The 27,630-nt window shown below is 40.8% G+C and overlaps 1 protein-coding gene across 2 annotated transcripts in view; it reads left to right on the top strand.

The window, feature by feature from the left end:
- Positions 1–27,630, top strand: part of FAM135B (family with sequence similarity 135 member B) — a 168,278-nt gene that overhangs the window by 87,127 nt on the left and 53,521 nt on the right. For both annotated transcript variants that reach the window (XM_037381734.1, XM_037381735.1), the window contains exons 5-7: positions 3,126–3,196; positions 5,653–5,826; positions 16,042–16,168. In XM_037381734.1, coding sequence (XP_037237631.1) covers positions 3,126–3,196; positions 5,653–5,826; positions 16,042–16,168 — 372 coding nt within the window. The remainder of the gene's footprint in view (positions 1–3,125; positions 3,197–5,652; positions 5,827–16,041; positions 16,169–27,630) is intronic.

Genomic DNA, 27,630 nt, shown 5'->3' with positions numbered 1-27,630 from the left:
TCCCTTACTTTTATTTGGGGTATGTAATACTACAGAACAGAATAGTATTCCCTTTTTATTATGAAGGTATTTCCACAAACATAGATTTATTTTCTCTTTCACAAGCTGTGATTTTAATCATTAACACAGCTGAGGGGTCAAAGAACTTTGTAAAAAACCACTGGAAAACCCTTCACAGAGCACCTGGGAAGACACTGCTTGGCTTAGCCAGTCAAACACTAATTATATTCCAGAGAAATTTTTCAGGCTAGTTTCTTAAGTAGGTTGATGTGAAAATTTAAAACTTTTCATCAGGAGAAAAAAAATAAATAAAAATCTGATAGTCTATCAAACTTTTGGAAAATTATACAGTCTGTAAATAATAACTAGAAAACACCATAATCATCCCACCAGTACCAAAATAAGCAGCCAATATTTCATTTAAGGACAGCATTATGTTACACAGGAGACTGAGAGATGATAGAAATTGTGAAGTGCCACTTCTGTATGAGCTATGGAAAGGCCATTTCATTTTTTTTTTCCCCGTGTAAAGGATCTTGGCCAGCTGTGGTTCTAGTAAGTGAACAAAAGTAAACTACAGGAAAGTCCAGAAGGAATCAAAGCTGTATAGTAACTTGTGTCATGTAATTACTGTGCATAATTCTATTGTGTCTCAACCTGTGCATAAGCCTTTTCATGGTATTTTTCTCATGAAGAGTCTAGTGATTTTTGTACAACTGTCCAATTTTCACTTGTCTTAAAATTTACACCTCTAATATACAAAGGAAAACATGTAAACTTGTAATGAGAAATGTGGTTTGATTTTATATGGGGTTTTGCACTACTCTGAACAGTCTGATTTCAATACAGTTTTGGGATTAAAAATATCCTATACTTGCACATTATTGTACGGCCCCATGCAGTGATGAATGCCTCAATGCCTCTGAGTCTCTCAGACATCTGCTAATTGCCTCAAGGTGTTTTGAGTTAGTGTCACTAGCTATTGAACTTGTTTTAAACACAGATTCAGATTTCAGTGACAGTTGCAGGTGCTCAGAAGTGTTAGGCACAGACCCAGAATTTCATCCCCTCTGTTGGAGGATGAGGTTTGCTTTGTCTGGGGCACTATACTTGAGTTGAATTCCTAGTTTAAATTCAGACTGTAGCTTCAATAATGATTATTTCCTTTGCAGCTGCCAGCAACTGTGATTTTTAGTGACAACAACTCATTAAAAATAAGTTTTTTGGGTTTTTTTCTGAAATACATACTTCCAGGTGTTTTGAGACAAACACAAAGGAGAAGGCACATTTTTGATAAACAGAAGCTTGAATTTTCTCCTCACATCTCTGTTCTTGTGGTCATGCTAGAAGAAATATCATACGATTTCAGAAGGGTTTAAATTTTACACCTTTGATAATGTAGCCAAAAAATGATCAGTCCTTGACTCTCAATTTTCTTGCTTCAACAGAAAAAGGTACACTGTAGATGGAGCTTCACTTTTGGAAAACCTAGCAGAACATGGCTTATGTTGTGTATTTTATGAATCCTAGCTGTCAGAGCCAGCTAGATAACTCTGACGTTGCCTTCACTGCATTTTTAGTATAATCTATTCTTAAGAAGGTGCTAATCAGCTCAAGAAAGTAGAATTCATCTTCCCTAACTTAAGCCATCTAAAATTCCAGTGTATCTAGACCAAGATATTTCTCTAGGCTCTATATACTGTCAATGGAAAGAGACGGGCACGAACAGAAATCAGTTGTCCTTTTCCAATGCGTACCTCAGGATGGGTCAGCTCACTGTATGCCTCTGCTTATTGCTTTCCACTGAAAAAAAGACAGATCATAAATGTCTCACCTGACCTTTCTTGTGGCAAACATTGGGTACAAAGAAGTTATGTTTATAATACTCTACCCCCAGTGAACAACCCCACTTTTCCATCTGCATTCTTGCACATCTTCTGTTGTGCTCTGAAATACAATAAAGGATGCTTAGACTCACAGAAAAAGACTTTTGGTAAAAAAATGAGTAAATTTTTGTTCGTATTTCCATTTAGGTTGATAGAAATAAAAGCTTTTTAAAATTTTGCTAAACCTACTTTGCTGGGGAAGTAAAGACATTTCAAAGAAGTGAACAAGAAAGTGCTGGGCAGCTTAATACTTCCATTCTGATTTATTTGTTCCCGTAGTTGTTTTAACTGTGCCAAGCTGGGGTGTGTTATCCAATGTAGCCCTTTCCAGGTGAAGGTAATGAACTGACAACTCCCTTCTTGTACTGTTTCAGAAAATCAAATTAATGTATTTTATTGACAATAACACAAGGGTAATCTTGCTGGTGGGACCTAATAGGTGAAGGTACTAGTGGGTCAGTTGGCTTATGATCACACATGATATCTTCAGTTGTTTTGGCGAGCTGAATCCTATCATGTTTAGATGTGCTCAGCACCCTTCAACAAAGTGAACAACTAAACTTTCATTAATTGAAGCTTTAAAAGCATTGAAAGCCTTTGAATTTTGCAAATAAAATGATCTAGATGAAAATCAGTTATGAACTTCCTCCATGAATCTGCCAAGGGATGAAAGGAGTGACTGGGAGGCTAGAAAACCTCTGTTTGCTGAGAAAAAACCTAAAAGACTAATGATGAGAGATCAGAAATTGTTAGAATTGAGCCATTTCTGATTGTTCTAGGCTGTAAACTCTGAACCTTGTGTTAGTTACAGGTGGGTAACCAGAGTAATTCATGGCTGTTTCTCGACGAAGAAAACCTAGTCCTTGTTCTCGTTTGGCTGACAAGATAATCCCAAAGAATACTCATTCAATGAGGGAGCGCAGCTTCAGCCATACTCCGCTGACTCTCAGTGTGCAAAGAGCAAGCATCTAACAAATATAGTGCTCTACACACTCTGGTTACTCTTGTCTGGACTGATTTTTTTGACATGACAGGACACCCAGGAGCAGATAACACCTCTGACTCCTTCAGCAATTACCTCCACTTGTTGTCACATTTGCTCCTTTCTCCTACTGTGGTGTGGTGCTGCTGTTACTGCATATTTTTGCCTTTGCTTATATCAGACAAACCCATCCACTTTTGCCTTTAATGCTGCAGGTGCCAACTTATAAAGGTAACCCTACCTTTCTGTTTTTGTAGGTGGAAGATGCATTAAGTGAGGCAGATTTTCAGCTCAAGTTGGACCTGCACTTTACAGATAGCGAACAACAGTAAGTGCTGATTTAAGCTCAATTGATAATGCAGGGGTTTATTCAATTGGGAAATTACTTTGAAGAAGTGAGAGTCCTTTGACAAAAGGGATAGCTTTGGTAAGTCTTTGCCTCAGTGTTGAAGTTTTTCTGTTTTTTCTGTCTGTATTTGAACAGTATTTGTCATACTTCTCTTTAAAGGAACATTTTTTCTCCTTTAAGTGCAAGGTTTTCAAAGGTTTAAGTGTTGCTCTATCTCTGCTGCTGTTAAAGTCAAAGGGAACATCATCTCTGACCTCCATGTGAGCAGGGGCTGTGGTTCAGGAATGCATTTATCTCAGGAGACAATGAAGTATTTTCTGGCTGCAGGTGGGTGTATGGAGATGCTAAGCACTTTTCTTGTATTAAGAACCAAAGCTGTCTCTATATTTTAGGAGGAAAGAGTCTTCTCATTTAATTTGAATTCTTCCAACTGTATTTGATTCCATAATCTTTGATGAAGTGGGGATAGCATCCCTTCCTGAGACACAGTAGAAACTGTGATCCCAGATGTTATTCAGTCTCACTGAATCACAGAAAAGGCTTGCAATGACTTCAGCAGCATTTATAGGGGGTGGGAGGGTGTTGTGGTTTAACCCCGGCCGGCAACAGGCACCATGCATCCGCTCACTCACTCCCCCTCACCCGGAGAGATGGGGAGGAGAATCAGAAAGGAATGTAAAACTCAAAAGTTGAGATAAGGACAATTTAATAGGTAAAGCAAAAGCTGCTCACACAAGCAAAGAAATGCAAGGAATTCATCACCACTCCCCATGGGCAGGCAGGAGCTCAGCCATCCCCAGGACAGCAGGGCTCCGTCATGTGTAACAGGCACTCGGGAAGACAAATGCCATAATGCCAGATGTCCCCCCTTTTTTCTTCTTCCCCCAGTTTATATACTGAGCATGATGCCATATGCTATGGCATACCTCTCTGGCTGGTTCAGGTCAGCTGTCCTGGCTGTGTCCCCTTCCAGTATCTTGTGCCCCTCCAGCCATCTTGCTGGCAGGGCCTGAGAAACTGAAAAGCTCTTGACTTAGTTGTTGCTGGGTAATGTTTATACTAAAACCATCAGTGTCCTATCAGCACTGTTCTCACATCAGAGCCAAAACACAGCACTATACTAGCTACTAAGAAAACTAACTCTATTCCAGCTGGAACCAGGACAGAGGGGATGCAGAGAAATCTGAGCTGTGTTTCATGCTAAGGCTGTCCCCATGTGATTTTATTCATATCCATAGGGCACGTAAACAAATTTCAGGAACATGTTTCCTTTGTCTTTAAGATAAAAAAAAGTGGAAACTTTTTCTCCCAGGCAGGTGGGACTGGACCATCAGTCATCAGCTGTGATGCTGATGGGTCTAGAAGAAAGAAAAAACAAACATTGTGATAGTCAAGAGTAAAAAGTACTGAGATATTCAAGTTATGAAATTGTGCTCTAACACATACATCTAATTTTTGTTATCATCTGAATGATTAATCCCATTTACTATTAAAAAAAAAAAAGCAGTGATTTTTAGAAAAGGGTGTTGTGCAAATCTCATAGAAATACTTCTGGGACTGTCATGCTCTGTACTCAACTGTTTCATCATAGGTGTTCTTAGCTCTGGGCAACAGTTGGCTTCGGAAGGGTCTGTTACACTGTAAAACAGTTCTTTGGAAGTGAGTTTGGCTTACATTGGGAGGATGTGGTTAGGCACACTCCAGGTTTACATCTCAGTCTCCTGCCTTATAGGTGACTCATATGTCATGTGGTTGACTGCATACTGAGAAAGTTATCCTGGAATAGCTATAATCAAACTTTACATGAAAGTCTTAGTTTTTATTTAATTAAAGGAGAAGCCAGTCCAACTTGTATTGCCTCGCTGCAGTTACTTCACCTACTCTTTCTTTTGCCTCTTGTAATTTTATTTTTTTTTCAGAAGATCAGGTATGTGGAAAGGTACTCCAAATATTTTCAGCTCTCTCTGACACAAGACTACTTCTAACTCACACAGATTGCCTGAGTTGATTGTTCTTATGCTGAAAATCACAAGTAGCAAGCTGTCCTGGCTATGAACACTCAAATAAACTGAGCAGTTTGCTAAATGCATTTCCTTCTCCTACTTAGTTCTTCATGTCCCCAGAACTAGTGCATAGGTGGCCATCAAGTACAATCACTAGGGAAAACTGGAATTGCGTCACATCTATTTGTCTTCTATACAGTGTGTGTGTATATATTTTTTGCTTTTTATTATTTCTTTTTATATCTATATTTATGTTGATATTTATGCTGGGCAGAAGTACAACACAAGATAGTCATCAGTTCTGTAAACGCTTATGAAGCTGGGAAGTGATAAAAATTCTCCTCGAGCCATCTCCCCGCCTGCTGCCTGTAGCATGTTACGGGCAGTGACAACTCAAGCTTTCACTAACTCTTGTAAAACTTTCTCTTTCAGGCTGAGAGATGTTCCAACAATCCCCATGATCAGCAGCCGTACACTGTGTCTTCACTTCCACCCCCAGAGAGGTCTGCACCACCATGTTCCTGTCATGTTTGACTATTTCCACCTGTCAGTGATATCCGTCACGGTGCATGCGTCACTGGTGGCATTACACCAGCCTCTGATCAGGTAAAAGACACATAAATCTCTGTTGAAAGGCAGAAGAGGTTCCTCTTCTGAGTTCATTTGCTTACTGTATGGGAGAAGCAGAGAGGATAATTTAATTTTGACATTTTTGATCCTGGGCTAGGATTTCAGAGACTAGGGTTTTGGGCCAGCCTCTGACTCAGGCTCCTTCTCGTGATAAGATGCTAGGGGCCTGATCAAAAACTAGCAAAATCTCTGGGAATGTGTTCAGAAATTTTGATTAGTCTTGATCCTTCTATTTCCCATCTTGTGGATAACTGGCTAGCTGAAAAAAGGTCTCATAGACATAGTCCAGCTGGCTGGACAAAAATGCACATCGCTCTCAGCTTATCTGAAGTAAAGCAAAATACACTGTCTTACACAATAACAGGAAGATTTCGGTGGGAAAAGAATGTTGCAGGTGGGAACAGAAAACTACAGAAGAGAAACTAGGGGCGGGCTTGATATTTAGGCAACTAACCAATAATGAGCTTAACTTTTGTAATATGTATGAGCTAATTATAACAAGGTATAAAAGATGACTGTAAGGCACAATAAATGAAGTCTGCTGATCACTCATATTGAGTGACTGTGTCTTCCCTCCGTCGCGACACCATCTGTAACATGGGGAAAGTGAAAAAACTCTTCTCCTTGGCGGTTTTTCCTCTTTAGTCTAAATGCAGCTAAGAGCATTTACATTTTCTCCCCCTGTTGTTCTGTAAAGCATTTAGGACAGTTGGAGGCTAATCTCATCTGTGCCCTCTGTGCATTAGCATAATTCATAACATGGCTAAATGGAGGCATGCATTAGTCAGTACTGGGTAAGGCTTTGCTGAATTTTCCCTTCGCAGCAGCATCTGATTTAACCGTGCAGCAGTAAATACTAGCTGCCATGGGGTCTAGGTGTGATTTATGTTATCTGATTCGTAATGACAAGAAAATAATTCAGAACTCCTTCAAATAAAACAGAGCTGGAGGTCAATATCTTCTAATATTTAGAGCAGGCGAGGGGAAGCAAAGGTCTTTCTGGCAATTTACTTTGTGTCCAATCTTGTCATAGCATGAGATAAAGAGTCTGAGAGGAAGGGAACTCCCTTGGTCCTGAAGGAAAATGCAATGTTCAGCGTTTTCAGCTTCCCTTATTCCAACAAGGCCTGGGTGTTTACCAAATGACCAGGAGAATCTGAAATTTGTCAAATATTGTGCAAAGACCACTGTGTCAGAAAGAAAAGATGAACCTGTAGACTCTTTGTTATCTCAGGTTTCATGTTTTGGCTTAATACATCTTTCCTTCAGTTCTCCATTTGTATAAAGGCATTGACGTGATGCCGTAGAATGAATTAAGGCTGTAAAAGGTTGAGTTGTGACGGTGATGTGAGTTGCATTAGTAGATCAGACTGATGTATCTGTCTTTTCTGCTGCTGCTGAGATACAGGTAACTGTTGTATCTCTCTTCTGCTATGTGTTGAGTTTTTAAATAGTGAATTAGATTCTAACTGACTGTTTCTAACCAGATAATTTCACTCAATTTGTCCATTGTTCTATTCTATAAAAGGGGGAAAGAACAATAGTTATCAGGCTTAATGACTGTTTTCAGTGCTTTGTTATCCTATAATGAATAGGGCTGCAGAGACTTGTTACTGTTATTAAGCATAAGTCGCAGGATAAGCAACTGTTCCGTAGTCAGATTATTATAGCTTTTAAAGCATGATTTTGTGGGCACGTATGAAGTATACAGAATTTTTACTCAATGCAGCAGAATGAAGATTTTAACAACACAATATAGAGTCTCATTTGCTTAAGCCAGTAAAATAATTTTGAAGTGTGATATGAAGAATTTGTCTTCTTGATAAATATTCAAAGCCGAAAGAGTTTTTGTATCATGTGTTCTCTAGATATAAATCAGGGTGAAGACACTAGTGCAACAGAAGCACAAATTCAAAGCACTCTGAAACAAAACCAGCCACTAAAACTTATTTTTCTCACAGCTCAGAACTTTCCTGCTTATCACTTATCATTGGAGTTTACTAGGAACACAGAAAAAAAGTTTAATTGTAAAACCAGAGCTTTATTTTTGTAGCACAATAGAACCTGAATAACCGGAAAGTCTTTTTTTTTTTTTTTTTTTTTTTTGTCACATTATAGGAAAAATAAACACCAGGTAGTTACATTGTCTGAGGAAAATATCTACACAGTATTTCATTGTGGTTTAGTTTGCTACCTTGAATTGTCCCATTATAGTATGTGCTTTACGTGTATATACATATATACATATATACATATATACATATACACATAGGTATCCACTGAAAGGTAAAGCAACAGTTCTAGATCTACCCTGAAAATAAAGATCACACATTATGTAAAACTGAAATTCACTGCTGTCCTGAAGTTCTGCTGGAAAACAGCTTTGCCTGCACTGCACAGCTATCTGCTTACATGCGCCCTGTGGACTCAGCTTTTCACATTTTGTTAGCTCTGGTGGCAAATTAGATACTCTTCCCCAAAGTTCTTCCATGTCACCTGTATTTAAACAGTGAAAACCACAGAGAAATGAGCAAGGCAGATTCAGGCTTTTCCCTGCAGGGTCATGTACACCCACAAATAGCACCCTTGCCAGGGTGCCTCCGTTGCCTCCTGGTTTTTGACAAGTGAACATTTTGATATTGATGTTTGTCCTGGTTAATAATTGTTATATAATAAATATTCAATTAAGTTTGATACTTTGAAGCCCTCCGCTCTTACCAAACTTAGAATGAGTGAAATTCATGTTTCTCAGATCATTTGCAGAACTCTGGATGGACATTTTGTGATTCAGCTTTTCTAAAAAGTATAGCCCTCAGCTTTTTGATAGGGTCCCAATTCATGGCAGCTGTTAATGGCTTTATGCATTTACTAAGCAGGTGAGAGGCTGGATAGGGAGGTGATGAGACAGACTTGCAGTCATCTTACCTCCAGCTCTGTTACCTCTACAACAACCGTATTTGGTCTAGATGTGGGATGACCAGGAGCATGGTGTGATACCTTGGGGCTTGGATCACCTTTTCTCTTGGCTCCATAGGTAGCTGCATCCTTCTGAGATGCTGCTGCAGAGGGGACTTTGAGCAGCAGGGAAGGGGATGGGTGGCTTTGAATTGTCCCTACAAAGCACTGAGTCAGAGCTTGGTTAAAAATTCTCACTTTGACCTTTAAAGTTCTTTTACGTCTCTAAAAAACACCCCAGAAGTGCCTGGGGAAGCTGGACTGCTGGGGGCCAAGTCCAAAACTCTAGTTTTCCAGGCAGGAGTGCAATAATAGGGCAGAACAGGAATGTGGGGTGTAATGGTTGCAATAGCTATTGTCTCAATCTGAAACACTGCTCCCTTCACCTGCATCTTGCCCTACACCCAAACCCTTCCACCAGGCACCAAAGGACATTGTCACACCGCTACTTGCAAGCCCCAGGGCTTGAGCTGTGCTGCCGCAGCCCCCAGGCCCTTTGCCCTCCCACAGTGACAGCCACTGCGCAGAGCACTGGTGTCTGCTCGGTGCATTCAGTACGCTTTTGGCAACTGCAAATTGTGGAGCAGTATTTTGAGACTTTGGGGATGTGGGAGAAATAGTGAAGAGAATCTAGAGCAGGAGTTGGCTGGCATATCTCTCCTAACATCACAGAAATGACAGTTCTCGTTGGAAAGTTAGAGGGCTTGCCTCTGGTGACCTCATTTTACCCAGGATGACAGAAGATGATCCCAGCAGGTCTGTCAAAAGATAAACAGAGAAAGTGAATGATATTCAGTCTTGAGAGTACTCCCCTGCTGAAGGCACTGGCCTCCACAAACTGCTTAAATAGCGGGTTTTGTTCTTTTACCTAAGCTCCAGAGGCAAAATGTGAGCAGGCTGTTGCAGGAGGAAGGCACAGAGGAATTAGGGGTTTTGGACTCCAGTTTTCTGTTTGGTATAGATGAGTTTGGTTTCTGGCCTGAGTCATTGACTTCTCCCTTAGCTCCCTCTCACTGCCTTTGCAACTGGTCCAGTCTGTAAGTATAACCAGCAGTTATTAGCCCAGCATCAGCTGTTAGAAAAGGCGCTTTTCTCCAGCATAGTTCAGACTTTACGAAATATTTTTGCTTTTCCCAAAGGGATAGATCCATGTCTGTGGTGTACAGGGCTACTTAGTCTCAGTCATGCTGCCAGCTCAGTGCCTTTTTTACATTAGACTCATTTAGGAACCCAACAGCAAGAAACATGGTTACCCACTTCATTAATTCCATAGACGTCTGCACCATTCCTTCCTGAAAGGAGTTAGCACATACTACTCTTATAAGAAAAACTGATTTGTAAGTAATCTCTGAAAGAAGTACCCTAATACATAGCTACACACGCACAGTTTTCCACACTGAAAACGATGCCCTGTATGTTGTATTTCCTATTAAGCAGCATGGACAACAGGATCTAGTCGGCATGTTTTCTACTGAAAGTTTACCTGCAGACCTCAGATGCTTTATACTTTCTTCCTCTGAAAGCTTTCTGGAAATAAAAACCCTGTGTTTCAGCACAAGACTGCTGCTATCTGTACAGACTGGTCTTCCAAAAACTGTGCTTTGTCTAAAGACTGTGCAGAATCCAGCTCACTTGATAGCCACAGCATTTGCAGACTTACTTTGGCTCTTGGGCTTCAGCTGAAAACATCGTCAATCTGAAAAAAAACCCAACCAACCAACCAAAAAACCAACCAACCAAAAAAAACCCCACACCCCAAAACACCAAGGGAAAAAAAAGAAACAAGGCTTGAAATTGCTGCAGATAAGCAAGATCCTTCATTACAGGCAGCTGTCAAACCTGTTTTCACTTGTTTGCACAAGAAAGGGGTTTAATTTCCTCAGTTTTTTAGATTCTCTTCAACTTTCTATTCTCTTCCCAACTTTCATACATATGTCTATGTGAAAAACAAAGTAGACTTTCAACATTTTGCTTGTTAACATTGAATTATTAATTGCCCATATCCAAACCAGTGAACGAGAAACAAGAAATCTTGGTGGCATCTCATATTGAGAAATAATACAAATATTTGTAGAGGTGGAGAAGCAGGACACAGATACTGAATTTTTCAGTGCCTTCAGCTTATTCTATGCTGGGAAGAGGGAACAGAATCAAAGGGACACAGAGTATTCAAAGGTTTCAGCCCTGACCTAGTTCTGCTGTACTCTACTACACTGCAGAATCAGGCCGGCCCTGGCCATCCTTGAGCAGTTTTCTCTCACCTAAATTATTTTATTCCCAGGTATCCTCCTGTTCCTCAAAATCACAGCTGATGTATCTATATATGATATGCACACTGTACTACCCTGTGCGCTTTCAATCTGGGTGAAGACCATGCAGGTCAATTTTTCTACAATTGTAAGTGTAGCTGGCACCTCCTTATGGGCAGCTTACATATGAAACTGCCTGTAATCCTGAGCTAGTAAAGTTCTGATGTACTTTTCCAATCCATCATATTTGCAAATAAGATGATCTGTAGAAAGAAAATGGAGTATTTATGCAGTGAAGAACTATGGCTTCCATAGTACGTTTATTAAAAGAATACTGGTTTGTGGTTTGGGGTTTTTTTTGTTTTGTTTTTTTTTTTTCCTTTAAGAACTCTTACATAATCACTGGGTGTTTTTTCCTTTGAATTTTCTTTTATTTATTACTGTTTGTTATGCATCTGCAAAAATAAACCTTCAATTTTTACATTCTCCTGAGCTACCAGCTGTAAAGTCACATAAAAACTCCCTATTTCTGAGTCAAACTTTCAAAAAAAAACCCCAAAACCCAAACCAAAAAGCAAAAACATCTCCACCCAAAACTAGATAAATACCACTACGTTACTTTACCTGCTTTCAAGTTTTATAGCAATTAAGGTTAAGTTTAAATGAACCAGCATTTTCCAGCAATCAGAATCACTAGATTTCAAGCCAAATTCCCACTGAACTCTCCTTAGGATCTAGGGAGAGACATCTGTTTCCATTACAAATTTTATTTTAGTAAATCTTACCAGTTTTACCCAAGAAGCTCACAACATTTTAGAGTCACTCATTATAACCTTAGTGAAACTTGTTGTGGAAGAGAGAAATACGTCTAGAGGAGCACAATCTGTAAATATCCATATATGATTCTCAAAAACAAACAACAGCTCATCCATACACCCTATGGCCATGTGCCAACAGTAATTTGCCAAAAGCTATTTAAAGTTTTGAGTTAAAAAACAGGGAAATTGGTGTTGTGCATTACATGTTCCTGATCTGTGGGAGTTAGAAGGAAGCTCCCGATGAAATGCAGACAGTGCTGTTAGTGGAGGATGGGAGGGTTTGATTCTGAGGTGTGTGGTTTCCATGGGACTTACTTATATTGTTCACTTTTAAAGTCAGTAGTATATTATGCATAAGAGACTGAGGGAAAAAGAAGTGATTTCTCCATAGGATCTGGCTGAAATGGGATGCAAGTTCGTTTCCTGAACTTCCACTCCTGCTTCAGACACAAGATTATGATTTCTTGTCATTAGAAGTGTAGTGATCGTGTGGGGTTTTGTTTGTTTGGGTTTTATAGTTTTGCTATTTCATATGATGATGGTAGATAGTTTTTTTCCCAAGTAAGACTGAGATCCCAATCTGTAAATTTTTTTTGCCCCATTCTGCTAAAAACTACAATTTGTGAAGAAATTAAGTTTTGCTTACCACGAAAAGCAAAAGATCCTGATTTTGAAAAAAGTGAGTGAAAAATAAAACAGGGTTATTTCGTTTTGGGGCAGTTTAAACTCAAAGGGAATAATATGTTTTATTAAACTGGCCTAAAGCATTTATTCCGAATTATTTCAATAACACATCTGAATTAACATTTATCAAGGCCAATCCATTTCTTATGCTACGGACTGTCATCTCATTTATGTGTTAGAGAATTCTCCACAGAAGATACAAAACAGGACATGATTATGTAATATTTTGCACCACACAAGAACTAAGAGGTGCCACATTCAATTCTCCAACAGCAGGTTCAAAACAAACAGAAAGTACAGCATATATTACAGCGTGCAATTCCTTCCAAGAGATGTTACGGAAGTCAAAAGTAGAAATCAAAAAGGCATGGACACAAATTCGTAGAAGATAACCATGACTGCTGGAAATAATTGCCTGAATATAACCTCTGAGTCAGAAAGTTCTGATATTTTGATTGCTGGTATCTCGCAGGCTATACAACAGGAAAAAAATTGGCTTTTTAAGGCAAGTTACTACAATATGTATCCATAGATGGCTGCTATAAGAACTACAAGACTCCTCTGAAGGATAGAGACATCTCACGGATAAGGTCATCAAAAGAACAGCTCAGGAAAAAAGCAAAAGCCCCTATTGTTTCTTTCACCAAAAATATTTATTCTGCACGCATGTTCATTCTCCCAGACATGCACACATTACCTCTTTGACCTTTTTTATCCTGACTCCAGATAAAAGCTAAGGTTAACATACAGGATGAGGATATAAATGTTGATATTAAATCAATGCCATTAAACAGATAGTCCAAATAGACATATAAATAACCAAGGGTCAAAATTCATAGAAATGAACATGGTTGCAGGAATAATTGGATAAAATAAATATAAATTCCAAAATTCGAAGTAGCAAATCAACTTGTTACTGCTAATAAAAATTCTCTTCAAGTATTTTGTACTTCAGAAAGCATTAGGGGAACCTCAGCAGTTTGTAAGCCTTCCACTTAAACATTCCCTCAACAGACAGATGACATTTTGGCAGGTTTCCCAAAAAAGGTTTTTGTTTTACATCAATTTCCATAAAACCAACAGATTAAAATCCCTTTTCTGCTGTAAAAGCAAAAGATAAATAAATAAAAAAGGCATTATAAAGTGCTTTTCATTCCCTTAAAAACTTTGAAAGCTTTGCTAATATTCAAATGAGGCGTTTTTCATGTGCAAGCAACGTTTGTTTAAGCTTCTTTCTGTGATACAGCAGCAATCATTTTTTATTTCTGCTTCTTGAGACTTTCCAGCAGACCAGGACAGACAACATCGTCCAATAACAACTGAAATTATTGAGAGCAGTGTTTATCTCTTGGCTGGTTGAAATTGCTTTAGTTTATTTATTTATTTTTGTCTTAAATGTTGCAGGTATGAAATACATGGAAAGACTTCATGCTGCTTAGAAGCAGCCAGCTGGAGAGTTCTGGAATCACATAAATTAATACAGACATAAACAAGGCCAGATATATGCTAAGGTTTTCTACACCATCCTCCCCCTTAGGGGATGTACTTTTTGTCAGTAAATGAACGCTAGGTGATACAGAACAAACGGCAGTTTTGGCTTAGAGGTGAGGCAGGGGTTCGTGATTAACCTTCTGAAACTTTTCCAGTTCCTAATTTTGCCTGAGGTTCTTCTAATGTTGCATACATCACTCAGTTTCCCTGCAAGTCAGAACCCCACCTGTTACTTGGGTGATAGCAAGTATTGCTGGCCCTCTCTTTTGTCTTGTATCCTTAGCATAAGCATCCTTTCTTTTGTTGTGTGTTTCTGTTCAGCAGCCAGGACTCTTCATCTGTCCTTAACAACCGAATCGGGTTTAGACAGCCATGAATTGCGGCTAATCTGAGCTGCTGTGGCCACGGGATACATATCTGCATAGAGGAATGACCTCAGTTTGGAAAGTTTTGGCAGAATGAACAGCACTGCCCTGTGGCTTTTAATTCTGGCACATTATGGTTTAATTTTTTTTTTGCTCTCCCCATCTTGGAAGCTTTTGTTCTTCCAAGAAGACCAGGTCTCCTGGGTATGATGTAATTTGGGATGCCAGCATGGGCATCAGGTGCCTGTGAACGGTGCTCCCAGCCTGAAGCTATAGCACAAACGCAGTGACATTACCTCTGCACCAAGTATGAACTGCGAATGTGCTTTTCTTTTTTCTCTGCACTTTTGTATTTCAGTTCCACCTTTGCCTCCATGTTTTTTAAAAACAGTTATATTTGCTTCTATCACCATTTAAACTCAGTAATTTGACTTACTGGATTCATCACAAGTAGCCTAATATCTCTCTTGAAATATTGGTATATTTTATGTACAGCACATGTTATCAGAGGGACTAACAGTGGTGTTTCTCTCACCTCACTTCAGTTGTTTATGAGGCAGTCATCCTAGCCTGTCTTTATAGTCCACAATAAGAAATAAGCACTTTGAGGGTGAAATTCATCTGACCTATTTGATATCACTGCTTCAGAAAGAGATGACTCATACCCTGGAAATGTCAATTCCTCTCCAGCAAATCTAAAGGCAGCCTACATCATTAACTGGGATGTAGACATTTGCTCAGATTAATTCAGAGTAAGAGCCCTAGCTATGTATCAGGACTCTGTGGGGCTCAATGCTGAGTAAACTCCAAACAAGATGTTCCACTCTTGCTGAGTTCATGCTATAAGATAGGAGTCATGCAGATACAGTCAGAGGGAGTACTGTGACCATGTCAGCACTGACAGGTAATGAGCTGAGCACTAAAATAACTTAAATTCTATCAGATTTTTGAGGGAGAATTTGGATAACAGTGAATTCATGTTGCACATGGGTATGGGAGGACACATCCCAAATGAATGGACTGCACCAGCAAAAGGAAATGCAGGTTTTGGGCTGAAGTCTTGTCATTATAGTGCCGGACGCTTATGTCAATGGACAGTGAGAAGTGGGAACTAAATGTCCAATCTGTAATAAAAATTGGAGTGAACTGTAAAGGATATTAATAGTGAAGAGACATCATGCGCAATTCAAAGAGGAAAGAGGATATAGTTAAAAGTCAGAGAGAAAGATGTTGCATCAACCAAGATACAAGCTGATGAGAAGTTGAATAAGAGTATTATCTATGTGGATAGATGGAAAAGTTGTACTGTTGAGATGTTTTGCTGGAAGAAGATCTGCAAGAAAGGAGAGAAAGGACAGACTGAAAGATAACTCTCAAGCCACTGGACTGAATGCCAAGAAATCAAAGTCCATGCACATCATTTGAGCTAGTGCATGCTGGACAATGTTAATTTTGAAAGGGAAACATGGACTTATGGTGTCAGCTTGAAATAAGCAAAAGCAAAATCCATCACAGCCAAAACCAAAACCGCAAACATTTTCTAAGGCAGGAAATAGCACTGGTGCAACACTGAGTCTTGTTTAACAATACTGCTCTGATCATTTTTCTTCTCAATATTTCTTCTTTTAGTTTTGCTCGCCCAGGGAAAGGTTCATGGCTTGGTAAAGGCAACCTGGAGGCAGGACCAGACCAGTCCAGTATGTCATTGGAAAATCTAGTGTTTGGAGCAGGCTACTGCAGACCCACTTCTTCAGAGGTAAGGAGGATGAACAATGATGTTTTACTTCCATTTGATCAGATAGGGTGTCCACATTATCTGTGAAGAATGGGCCCTGGTTTATATTGCTAGTAGGGGGATTTTGTTGGAAGAAGAACCCTTCAAACAGTTCTGCATGAAACACCTGGCACTTGGAGTTCCTGGGTGTTCAGCCCCCACATATATGAACCATTTCAGGAAAGTTCAAGATGTATGGATATACCCCTGGTTGCCAATGACACTTTTCAGGCACGATTCACCTGACCGAGTGTCTACTATAAGGTGAAATTAATTATTCAGTAAAAAATACTTGCTTTTAGGTCTTATGTTTGACAGCCAGAGGACGTGACTCATTATTAATGATGTGAAGGAAAGGTTTGTGTCTGGATTATTGAGTATTGTGTGTGTTGGTGATGGGATGTTACACATTGCCTTACTCAAGGCAGATCACACAGTTAGTGTATGTCTTTGATCTTTTTACTTACCACAGGAAAGACAAGAGCTTGTTACGCAATTTTTAGTACAAAGTTTCTTGTTTGAAAAATAATGAGTAGTAGCTTTTTGGTTTGGTTTGGTTTGAAGTGTTAGTTTTGAAGCCTTTTTTTTGTCAGAAATGTTTCCTCAGGTCTAGAAACTCAACCCAGAATACTGGAATCATTAACTTGTTAGGAAACCCTGATTCAAGGGTTCTGATTAACATACTGCCCTCAGCTTCCCTCAACTTTTCCTGTCAAAGCTTTTCTGTTCTGTATCTATATTAAAAATATGCTAGCCTAGAGCAGCTGGTGCAGAAGAACTACCAGGGAATTAACTCAGCCTGAGAGAACGTTTGGCCTGAGGCAGCTGTCTGAACCATTGGGTCATTGTATACTTTTGGCAAACAAAGTGACCTCAACCTCTGCCTCTCTGGTAGGCAGTCACATCACATAAATTTAAATAACTGATTCAAGTGTTTGTAGATTAATCTCTGTACATTGCATAAGAGAGGGGCTTCTTTGGGGAGTGTTTCCTACTTTTTGTTATCCTCTGGACAAATCTCTGTTGTCTAACTCTCCTGTTAGGCTAACTCTCCACTCCTATTTTTCCTTTTTTCTCTCCATGGAAAAATCCTAGTCTGCTGTGATTAGGAAGCCTTATTTCCTTCCCAAATGTTTTTCTTAGCTGCAAACTCTGTTTTCTACCCCTCTCTGTTGAATAATCTTCTTTGATTATAGGCTTTTTTTCTTTTTCTTCTTCTATTTTATTTTTAAATGACAGCATAATTGTGGTGGCTTGGTCTTGGCTGGACACCAGGTGCCCGCTAAGCCACTCTATCACTCCCCTCCTCAGCAGGACAGAAAGGGGAGAAAATAAGATGGAAAAAAAATGGTGGGTCAAGATAAAGGTAGTTTAATAAAGCAAAAGCAAAGGTTGCCTGTGGAAGCAAAAGAAAACAAAAGATCTTTTCTCTACTTCCCATCAGCAGATGATGACAGGCCTCTTCCTGGGAAGCAGGGTTTCAGTATGCATAGCAGTTGCTTTGAAAGACAAATCATCTCCTTTCTCTTAGGTTGTATTGCTCTGCAGACATCATATGATATGGAATATTGCTATGGTCAGTTTGGGTCATCTGTCCTGGCTGTGTCCCCTCCCAAGATTCTGCCCACCCCTGAACCTGGTGGTGAGGATGCTGGAGAGCCAGCCTGGATGCTGTGTGAGCTCTGCTCAGCAGTAGCCAAACCCTGGTGTGTTATCACCACCTTTCTAGCTACCAAATCAAAGCACAGCACTAAGAGGGCTGCTATGGGGAAAACTAACTCCATCTCAGCCAGACCCAATACCATAATTATTATTCTAGCAGATGACCTGTTAAACACCAGAATGAAAGCACTCTATCGTGAACTGGCTTTAGCACTTTGTTTCCCTGCAGGTCATCAGAATGTCACACATTAAATGATCATCAATATAATGCTACACAATCCACCTCCACATGGTCAGATGTGCATTTCCTTAGCTTCAGAAACCTCTATAAGTCATGACATCTGTTCTTGATCTGAGCATTTTAATTTAATAGACTGTGATGGCCTTTTTGCATATGCTATCCATGATGTACAATAATGAGCAAAGACTGTTTCTCTTGCTTTAACATATAAAATAAAAATTCAGAACTAAAAAAGAAACTGCTGTGGGGATAAATGTAACTTCAAATGAGGGCCTTGTGACTGCTGGTTTATGTAGGAGTTTATAGCAAGCCGTAAGGGATTAAAGGAAGAGGAGTAATATTATATCTTACAATGGTGCAATGCTTTGCACTGGGTCAAGTTTACTTCCCTTTACAAACTTGTAGCTTCCATTCCGTGCTGTTTGAATGTTTATTAAATGTAACTTCAACTGCACTATAGACATGTCTGGGTTTGGGGAATTTTGCGATCACCATTAGTGAGCATGAGAATGGATCCTACCCTTTTCATTCCATGAAAACTGCAGAGCTCTATACTGACATATATATTTTTGGATGGACCTTGTATACTGCATGTCCAAATTAGTAATGGCTAAATACCTTAAGTCAAGATATGCCACACTTTTTTTTTTTTGCTTGTAAGGTACTCTGATTTCATGCAACTAGCTAAATCTAGGCTAGAGCAACTATATTTTGTCTTCCAAGGCAGACAAAGCTTCCCTGGACAGTAGGACATGGGAAAATGAATTTTAAAGATACTTTAATTAGTTCCTTTTTATGTTGTAAAATGCTATGAAACAGTTAATGTTAGTCTATCCTATGTTTTTAATTTTCTCCCCTCCCCTCCCCTCCCCTCCCCTCCCCTCCCCTCCCCTCTCCTCCCCTCTCCTCTCCTCTCCTCCTCTCCTCCTCCTCCTCCTCCTCTCCTCCTCTCTCCTCTCTCCTCTCTCCATCTTTATCTTTGCAAAGCTGTTTGGATCCATCTACTTTTCATGTGTATTTCTGTGTTTTCCTTAATATAAGAAGCCTCTATGCTTAAGCTCTTAAGATGCATCTCCTGGGCAAGTGTCTTCTGTCTGATGTCTTCTCTAGGGAACTGAATCTGATTATGCAGTTCTCTGTAAGACTACAAACAGTTGGGACTTTCCTTATTTGAGGTTTACCTGTTGTGAGTAAACCAAAAGGAACTTCTCTTCCCCACAGCTGCAGCCAGATTATTTTTCCAGAATACTTTCATTTGAGTGGAAGCTGATAATGGGTAGGAGCTCTCAATCATTCCTATTTCACCCTCTTCTTCAAGTCTAGGAGATGCATGGCTTAAAGCCCCAGCAAATCAGTGGTTCACTGTGTCTGAGGCACCTACTAACTCCACAGTTTATTCTAATTTTCATAGATTTGGCATAAATTCTACAAAGTCATGAAGCAGACTGGCTCACAAAAGTAAACTTTGCCCTCACTAGTGTCATCATACTCAGTAGATGGAATATTGGCATGGTGTATTTGGTTTATGTGGCAAGGTTTTGGTAGCCAAGGTGGGTGGGAGCAGGGATCGCTTCTGTGAGAAGACACCAGAAGCTTTCCCCCTGTCAGAGTAAGTTCCAGCCAGCTCCAAGGCAGACCTGCCACTGGCCAAAGCTGAGCCCATCAGCAACATTGGTAGCATCTCTGTGATAACATGCTTAAGAAAGGATAAAAACCACTGTGCAGCAGCTGTGAGAAAGGGGTGAGAAAATGTAAGAGAAACGGCTATGCAGCCACCAAGGTCAGGGCCGAAGAAAGAGGGGAGGTGCTGCAGGTGCCAGAGCAGAGACTCCCACGCAGCTTGTGGTGAAGACCATGGTGATGCAGGTTGTCCCACTGCAGCCCATGGAAGACTCCGTGCCAGAGGAGGTGGCTGTACCCTGAAGGAAGGCTTTTTTAGATTTTTTTCTTATTTCGTATTCTAGATTTCTTCTTATTTCTCATTCTACTCTGTTTAGTTGGTAATAAGTTAAATTAAGGTCCCATAAAATCTGTTTTGTCCGTGATGGTAATGAGTAAGTGATGTCCCTGTCCTTATCTTGACCCATAAGCTTTTTGTTGTATTTTCTCCCTCTGTCCTGTTGAGGAAGGGGAGTGACAGAGAAGCTTGGTGAGTACCTGGTGGCCAGCCAAGGTCAAGTCACCACACATGGTTCAGACAAGCTTTGAACACATAGCTTCAGTAGAGTAGCTAGCTTTACAGTAGTGCTAAGCCCTCAGGAAAGCCAGAGTTGTGATGAAATCTGATGTTAATACTACTAAGCCATGTTTTCCAGACACCTCTTGAATACAAAGTAGAGGACTCTTATCTTGACATATCATCTCTCTGTGTGTGTCATCCATCCCTTTTTACTTCTTCCTTCCTCATAAAACATGGGTGCGTCAGACAGCTAATTTTCTTCTTAGGCCTATAGACTGACTGTGGAAATTCACATCTAGTTTATGTTGTCGATTTGCTTTTTCCTTACTGAAAATGCAAGTGACTGCCTTCATTTCTAAAGGAAGTCCATATCAATCATCAGCTGTTCTTGCCACTTCCTGAGCTAATGTTCTGCATTTGAGCTGCTGAGATGCCATTGCTTAATGATAGATCCTGAAGGCTCCTTGTTCTGCTTTTCTGACTTCTCAGTGCAGAGACTAATTAAATGCCAGGGGCTTTGTACTATACGTGTGTGTCTTCCCTAGCTGTCCACAAGTGACTTGCGAACACTACTGGCTTGTTTCCTTATCTCCTGGCTCAGCAGAGTAGTTATAATAATTAATCGTATTTAAGCCTCAGTGATTTTAAGTCTTTTACTTTCTTCCCAGTCATCTACCCAGAAAACAAGGATCTTCCCTTTCTTTATTCCTCCTTCCCTCCCTCTCTAATGTTTTCTCTTTATCTATACTATACTTTTCCTTTCAAGTACAATTAAGAAAACAAAGATATTTCTTACTGAAATAAGATTTTGTTGTTGTCGTTGTAATATAAATATGAAGGAAGATGCTTTTGTGGTCAAAAAAATAGCAGAGAACAGTCTACAGAATAAGAAAATGTGCTACTACTTTCTCAAGCTCTCTTTAGCCCATAACCTATACTCACAGGGAATATATATTACAGTAGATTAACAATATATTCAAAATAGAATCATATCTACTGCAGGCTTGGGAGATCTAGTGGGATGAGACAGACTCATGAGCTTCCCTCAGGGGCTTCTGAATTCCCCTTTGGGTCTGCTAAATTGCTTTTCCCTGTGAGGAAGTTCAAGGGGTTGTTTCGAATGTTGCAAGGTCTGTAGCTGAACATCAACACCAACTCATGCTTTCAGGTGATCTCAGCAGCCATAAGAAATGGACACTGAAAAATATCTACAGATCCTACATCTACAATAAAATAAAAAGAAAATGTTCTTTGCAGAACTGATAATTGAATGGTCACTTACACTTTAAGACTTTTATGCCTTACCCTGTACCATACACCTCTTCTGTATCCGCTCTTGTCAGGCTGTTTTAATGTCTTTGTAGTATTGTGCATCACATGCCTGCTGTGTTATAATCAAGTTGTGTCAATGGCATACTGGGAGTTATTAATAAACTGTACTCACAGTAATCTTATTTTCATTTGGATAACAGTTGCACTGCAGATAAATCGACTTCTAAGTAATCAGATTGATTAATCATATGACTTCCCATTAATAAGGAGCTAGTGTTTGATAAGAAGTGTTCTCCTTCCATCTAGCATTGATGTAGCTATCCCAAAAGACATGCTTATGCCTGGCATAATACAAGAACTAGGAGTGCCATTCAAATAAAATTGCGCTGATGATGAGTTCTCTACGGACAGTTTGCTAAAATTTTCATTTTTTTCAGTGACATATGAAAAAACTGGTCCATTTCAGCCTAAAACCAAAACATTATTCAGACTGATATTTTTGTGTCACATAGAAGTCATCTCTGTTTTATTCTTCTTTTCTTCTGTATAGTTACTGCTCTTTGGCCACAATAATTGACTTTTTCAGCTCTTGAAAAGGAAGGATGTGCATCAGAGAACAGCTTATGTAGGACCCATTCTGGGAACTGTAGTATGCCCTGAAATCCCAGTTTAGCTGGGAGAAGAGGAATATATAGCTGCAGACTTCATTCCTCTTCAGACATAGGAACCTTAATGTAGAGATTCCTCTTTTTTTTTTTATTTATTTTTTTTATTTTTTTGGTATTTATTGGTACAGCAGCCATCTTTCTAATGCCATTGTTTAATGCCATTGTTCCTTCCCCTCCACCCCCCCCCCACCCACCCCCCACCCCCCGGCATCTGCTGTGTCCTGACCCCAGACAAAATTGTATGAGAGATAGGGGTGGGAAGGGGAAGGCTAAGAGAGAGGGGTATGGGGTGAGGGAGGGGAAGGCAAGGAAAAAAAGGTGTTAGCTTTGCAAAACTTTGCAAAAAACTAAAACTCGTGTGGTTCCTTTTAAAGGAAGGGCAGTGTGTATTTTTCTTTTTTTTCCCATTGAAACTAGCAGAGGTTCTCTGTCTCCTGCTGGACAAAAAGGGATCTGATGTGTCTAGAGGGCTGTGTAGTTGCCAAGGTATTTTTTTTCTTTTTGTTTTTCAAACAATACCTGATTATTTACAAACTTAAGGCATAGTTAGGAATCTGATTTTACTAATTTAGAACTTGAGTAAGATAGCTGGTTTACATATTATTTAACATTTTTAAAAAGATCCAGTTTGGGGTTTTTTTGATATTTAAAATAGCTTTGACTTACAACTACTCAATATAACTAATCCATACTGCAGAAGTGTAGTTTACATCAGAATTTAATTTGGAATTGTTAATTTTACATGAAAATGTCTCTGCTTTGGTGTGAGTATGGTATGGAAAACAAATCTTTCCTGTGTTAGCATGTGTTTGTAATAGGTGGTTTTAAAGGAACAGGATTCTTCAAGTGTCTTGCTTAAGGAAATGTTGATTAGTTGTGATTGGGACTCCAGCAGATGTCCAGTGCATAATTATTCATAAATATTCTGAAATAGTAAGACAGCTGATATACTGTTCTTTATAAGGTATAATGACAAGTATCTTTAATCAGTGTGTTCAGGGCACCATTAGTGATAATTACTGATGAAGTCTTTAATCTTCAGTTGCCTGAAGATAAATGGCTGATCTTTAGCGAGAACTAAATGATTTCCTAGCTGTAGCAGAAAACATGGTAACTAATAATGTGAAAATAACTGGTTTCTTTAATCATTGGCATATTTCTTTTCTGTGGCTCTTTTTGATCTGGTATGTGGAGATACAACAACAAGGCAATGATCTGCATTGTGATAGAGTTCATAATTTATATATATATATAATCTGTTCAAAAAAATAACGGATTAATTTGGGGATAGGCTTAAAATATGATATTGAAAAAGGTTTGCAATCTTTCCACTGTGGCTGTTCAATGAGAATGTCATGAAATCATCTGCAGATTCTTGTGAGACTCCAGACATGGTGGTGATGGAGTGTCCTGCGGAGAAAATCCTCAGGAATCGCTCTCATTAGACTGATAATTGGTTCCTTTTGAAAACTAATAGAATTTGCATAGGAAGGTCCACTTTTCATATGATTTTTTTTTTTTTTTTGCTTTTTTTCTGCAATGATTATGTATTGGAAAGAATCAGACTGCTGCATTCTCCTTAGAAATTTCCCTGTTTCTCTGCATTCCATTGTGAAAAAGTCGATTACCCCTTGACTTGTACAGCTGAAAAGAAGTTTTTTATGGCTAAATTAGAGCAGTCACAGGTAGAGTAGTAAAAGATAGGCCAAGCATAGAGAATTTATTTCTCTTTCTCAGCTACTATTACAGTTACATACTGAAGAACTTATTTGGCTCCCATCACCATAATTTCTCACTTTGGGGCTGAAACCCACTGATGTGGTTCATAGAGTCATTCACTTGACAGACATTCTTTCAATTAAAGTTTTCCCTTTCTACAGATTTCAGCACTGATTGTTAAGGAAGTTTATAGGAGGGGACTTGGGACAGATGTTTTTTTCTCTGAAATGCAGTGCATGAGCACCAGGAACAGCCATTCTACTCTTCACTTTAGGAAGGGGACTTGGCTGCTTTCTACCTTTTGACAGAGTGCTCTATGATTCAGTTTTTCTTTCTTCTCAGTATTTTTTTCCCAGTGGTACTTTGTTGAAAAATTATCTTCATATACCCTAAAGAACACTACAATAATTCCCACTGACTGATGATCAGAGAGTTCTTGAAAGGAGACCTAATCAAGTCTCATAGCTTCTGAGCTGACGGCCTTTCCAACAGATGCCAACCACAGCACAGTCAAGATCCATCATCTGGAAGCTAACCCTTTGTTATTGGCAAGTGTCCCAGACAGCAGCTTGGGGACTGAGAAATGAGAAAAGAGATTCCTTCTTTTTTCCAACTACTTTGTCTTGTTTTATGGAAACAAATCTTCAAGTGACAGCAAGAGCCTATACCTCTATTCAGAGCCATCACACCAGTCATAATGACCCAAGAATCAGTTTCATAGCTGATATGAATTACAGGGTTTGTTGCAGTGCTTGGGAGGAACACATAGAAGCTTGGTCCCCACAACGTCAGCTCGTGCATAAATGACTGCCCCTGCTCTAATGATCTCACAAGTTCTCCAAGGATCAGACAATTTCCAGCAGTCTGACAAACAGAAAAAAAACTAGCTAAGAGAATAGAGATGGGTCAAGCGTTATGATTCTCAAAAGTATTGCCAGACAAAGGTGAATAACATTAGACATAAACATAAACCATTTTTTGAAGCTTCATGGCAAAATAAGAATATTTCTAGGAGCTCTTCAGTACAAGAGTAAGTTCTCCTGAAGTTGATTTGACTTAGTCATGTTCAGAGTCTGTATTGGAGCGTTTTGATGAGTGGGGGGAAAAAAAAAATCAGGGCAGAATTGGATAATCACTAAATTACAGAACCACAGAATGGTGAGGGTTGGAAAGGACCTCTGGAGATCATCTAGTACAGCCCTTCTGACAAAGCAGGTTCACCTACAGCAGGTTGCACAGAATCGCATACAGGCGGGTTTTGAGTAACTCCAGAAAAGCGGAGTCCACCACCTCTCCAGGCAGCCTGTGCCAGGGCTCTGTCACCCTCAAGGTAAAAAATTCTTCCTCATACTCATACAGAACTTCCTGTGCTGCAGTTTGTGCCTGTTGCCCCTTTTTCCTGTCGCTGGGCACCACTGAAAAGAGCCTGGCCCCATCCTCTTCACACTCACCCTTACGATACTTGTAGACATCAATAAGGCCCCCTCTCAGTCTTCTCTTCTCCAGCATAAACAGGCCCAGCTCTCTCAGCCCTCCCTCAGACGGGAGATGCTCCGGTCCCCTCACCATCCCTGTAGCCTCCGCCGGACCCTCCCCAGTAGCTCCCTGTCTCTGGAACTGGGGAGCCCAGCACTGGGCACAGCACTCCAGGCGCAGCCTCACCAGGGCAGAGCAGAGGGGCAGGATCACCTCCCTCCACCTGCTGGCCACGCTCCTCCTGGTGCCCCCCAGGGTCCCACTGACCTTCTTGGCCACGAGGACACACTGCTGGCCCATGGGCAACCTGCTGCCCACCAGCACCCCCAGGCCCCTCTCCGCAGAGGTGCCCCCCAGCAGGTCACCCCCAGGCCGTACTGGTGCGCGGGGCTGTCCCTCCCCAGGGCAGGACCTTACACTGGCTGACCTTCACCAGGCTCCTCTCTGCCCAGCTCTCCAGCCTGCCCAGGTCTCGCTGAACGGCAGCGCAGCCTCTGGGGTACCAGCCGCTCCTGCCAGGGCTGTATCACCAGCAAAGCTGCTGAGGGTGCCTCTGTCCCTTCCTCCAGGTCACTGATGGATGAGTTGGACAGGACTGGACCCAGCAGTGGCCCCTGGGGAACACCGCTGGCTACAGGCCCCCAGCCAGGCTGTGCCGCTGGTCACAGCCCCCTGAGCTCTGCCCTTCAGCCAGTTCTCAATGCCCCTCACTGTCTGCTCACCTCACCCAGCTTCCTGAGCTTGCCCATGGGATGCTGTGGGAGGCAGTGTCAAAAGCCTTGCTGAGGCCAAGGTAGACAACATCCACCATTCTCATCTACCCAGCCAGTCATTCCATCACAGAAGGCCATCAGGTTGGTCAGGTGTAAGGGCCCTTTCTGAGAAAGGCTTTGTTCACTGTCTGGGTGCCAGGCTGCAGAGTAATTATGCCTCAAAATGTAGTGAGGAAGCAATTAGCACTCAATCTGGCTCTCTGAGCTCACCTGCAAATCAGTTCTGTGCCCACCTGCCTGCAATGAGGGGCTGCCCAGAGCCTCCCACAGCTTAAGTGTGGGGGAAGAAGAGAGCTCCTCAGATGAGCATGGAGGGAGTAAACAGCCTGGTGGAGTGTGACCTGGCTGCAGAGGTGCTTTGCTGCGTGTAGGCGCGTTCCAGAGCAGAGCCTGGGTGGGTAAGTGATTGTATATAACCAGCACCTATGGGTGCAATGGGGGAGCTCACTTGGGGTCTGTGCCATCGTACACTACAGTCAGGTATGACTTCCCCTTGGTGAATCCGTGTTTACTTCTCCTAATCCTCTGTTCCTCCACATGCTTTGAGATGCCCTCTAGCAGGAGCTGTTCCATCACCTTTCCAGGGATGCAGGTGCGGCTGACCAGCTGTGGTTTCCTGGGACTTCCTTCTTGCCCTTTTTGAAGACCGTAGTGACATTGGCTTTCCTCCAGTCCTTAGGCTGCTGTCCTCCATGAACTTTCAGAGATGATGGAAAGTGGCTTAGCAGTGCCTCAAGGAAGCTCTTTACATAATCAAGAAAGGTGCGTGAGTGTTCAGGTGGTTAGTCGTATGAGTATTTGGGTAAAAAAATCTGCATCTAAAGATTTATTTAGGGTAAGCTAGACACATTCAGATGCATACGAGCTTACACTACTTCTTTGCCTGGTGTAAACCTTGAGAAATCAAGCTTCCAGTCAGTCTGCTTTAACAACAGTATTAACTTCTGCTGTTCACAGCTTCATAGTATGGTATTTGAATAGGGTCTGGTGCGCTGATGCTGTCTGTGCACTCTGGCACTATATTATCTCAGGATAGCTGGGTATGTCACGAAGTGGGAAGGAGCTGCAGTATCCTTCATCTGTAGCCTCTGGTTTTGAAGTAGGTCAGTTTCTCTAGGAAGTCAGATAAGGCCAGCAGCCTATTCCCATCACTTTTCCTCCTAGTCATGTTCATAGTCATAGAATGGTTTGTGTTGGAAAGGACCTTTAAAGGTCATCTAGTGCAACCCCCTTGAAATGATCAGGGACATCTTCAGCTAGACCAGGTTGCTCGGAGCCCCGTCCAACCTGACCTTGAATGTTTCTAGGGATGGGGCATCTACCACCTCTCTGGGCAGCCTGTTCCAGTGTTTCAGCACCCCCACTGTAAAACACTTCTTCCTAGTTCTAGTCTGATCTACCTTCTTTCAGCTTAAAACAATCACCCCTTGTCCTATTGCTCAGGCCTCGTTAAA

This window comes from Falco rusticolus, chromosome 3 (assembly GCF_015220075.1).
Source record: "Falco rusticolus isolate bFalRus1 chromosome 3, bFalRus1.pri, whole genome shotgun sequence".
In the NCBI taxonomy this organism is placed as follows: Eukaryota; Metazoa; Chordata; class Aves; order Falconiformes; family Falconidae; genus Falco; species Falco rusticolus.
The sequence above is the reverse complement of the archived record's forward strand: the minus strand, read 5'-3'. Positions and strand labels throughout refer to the sequence as shown.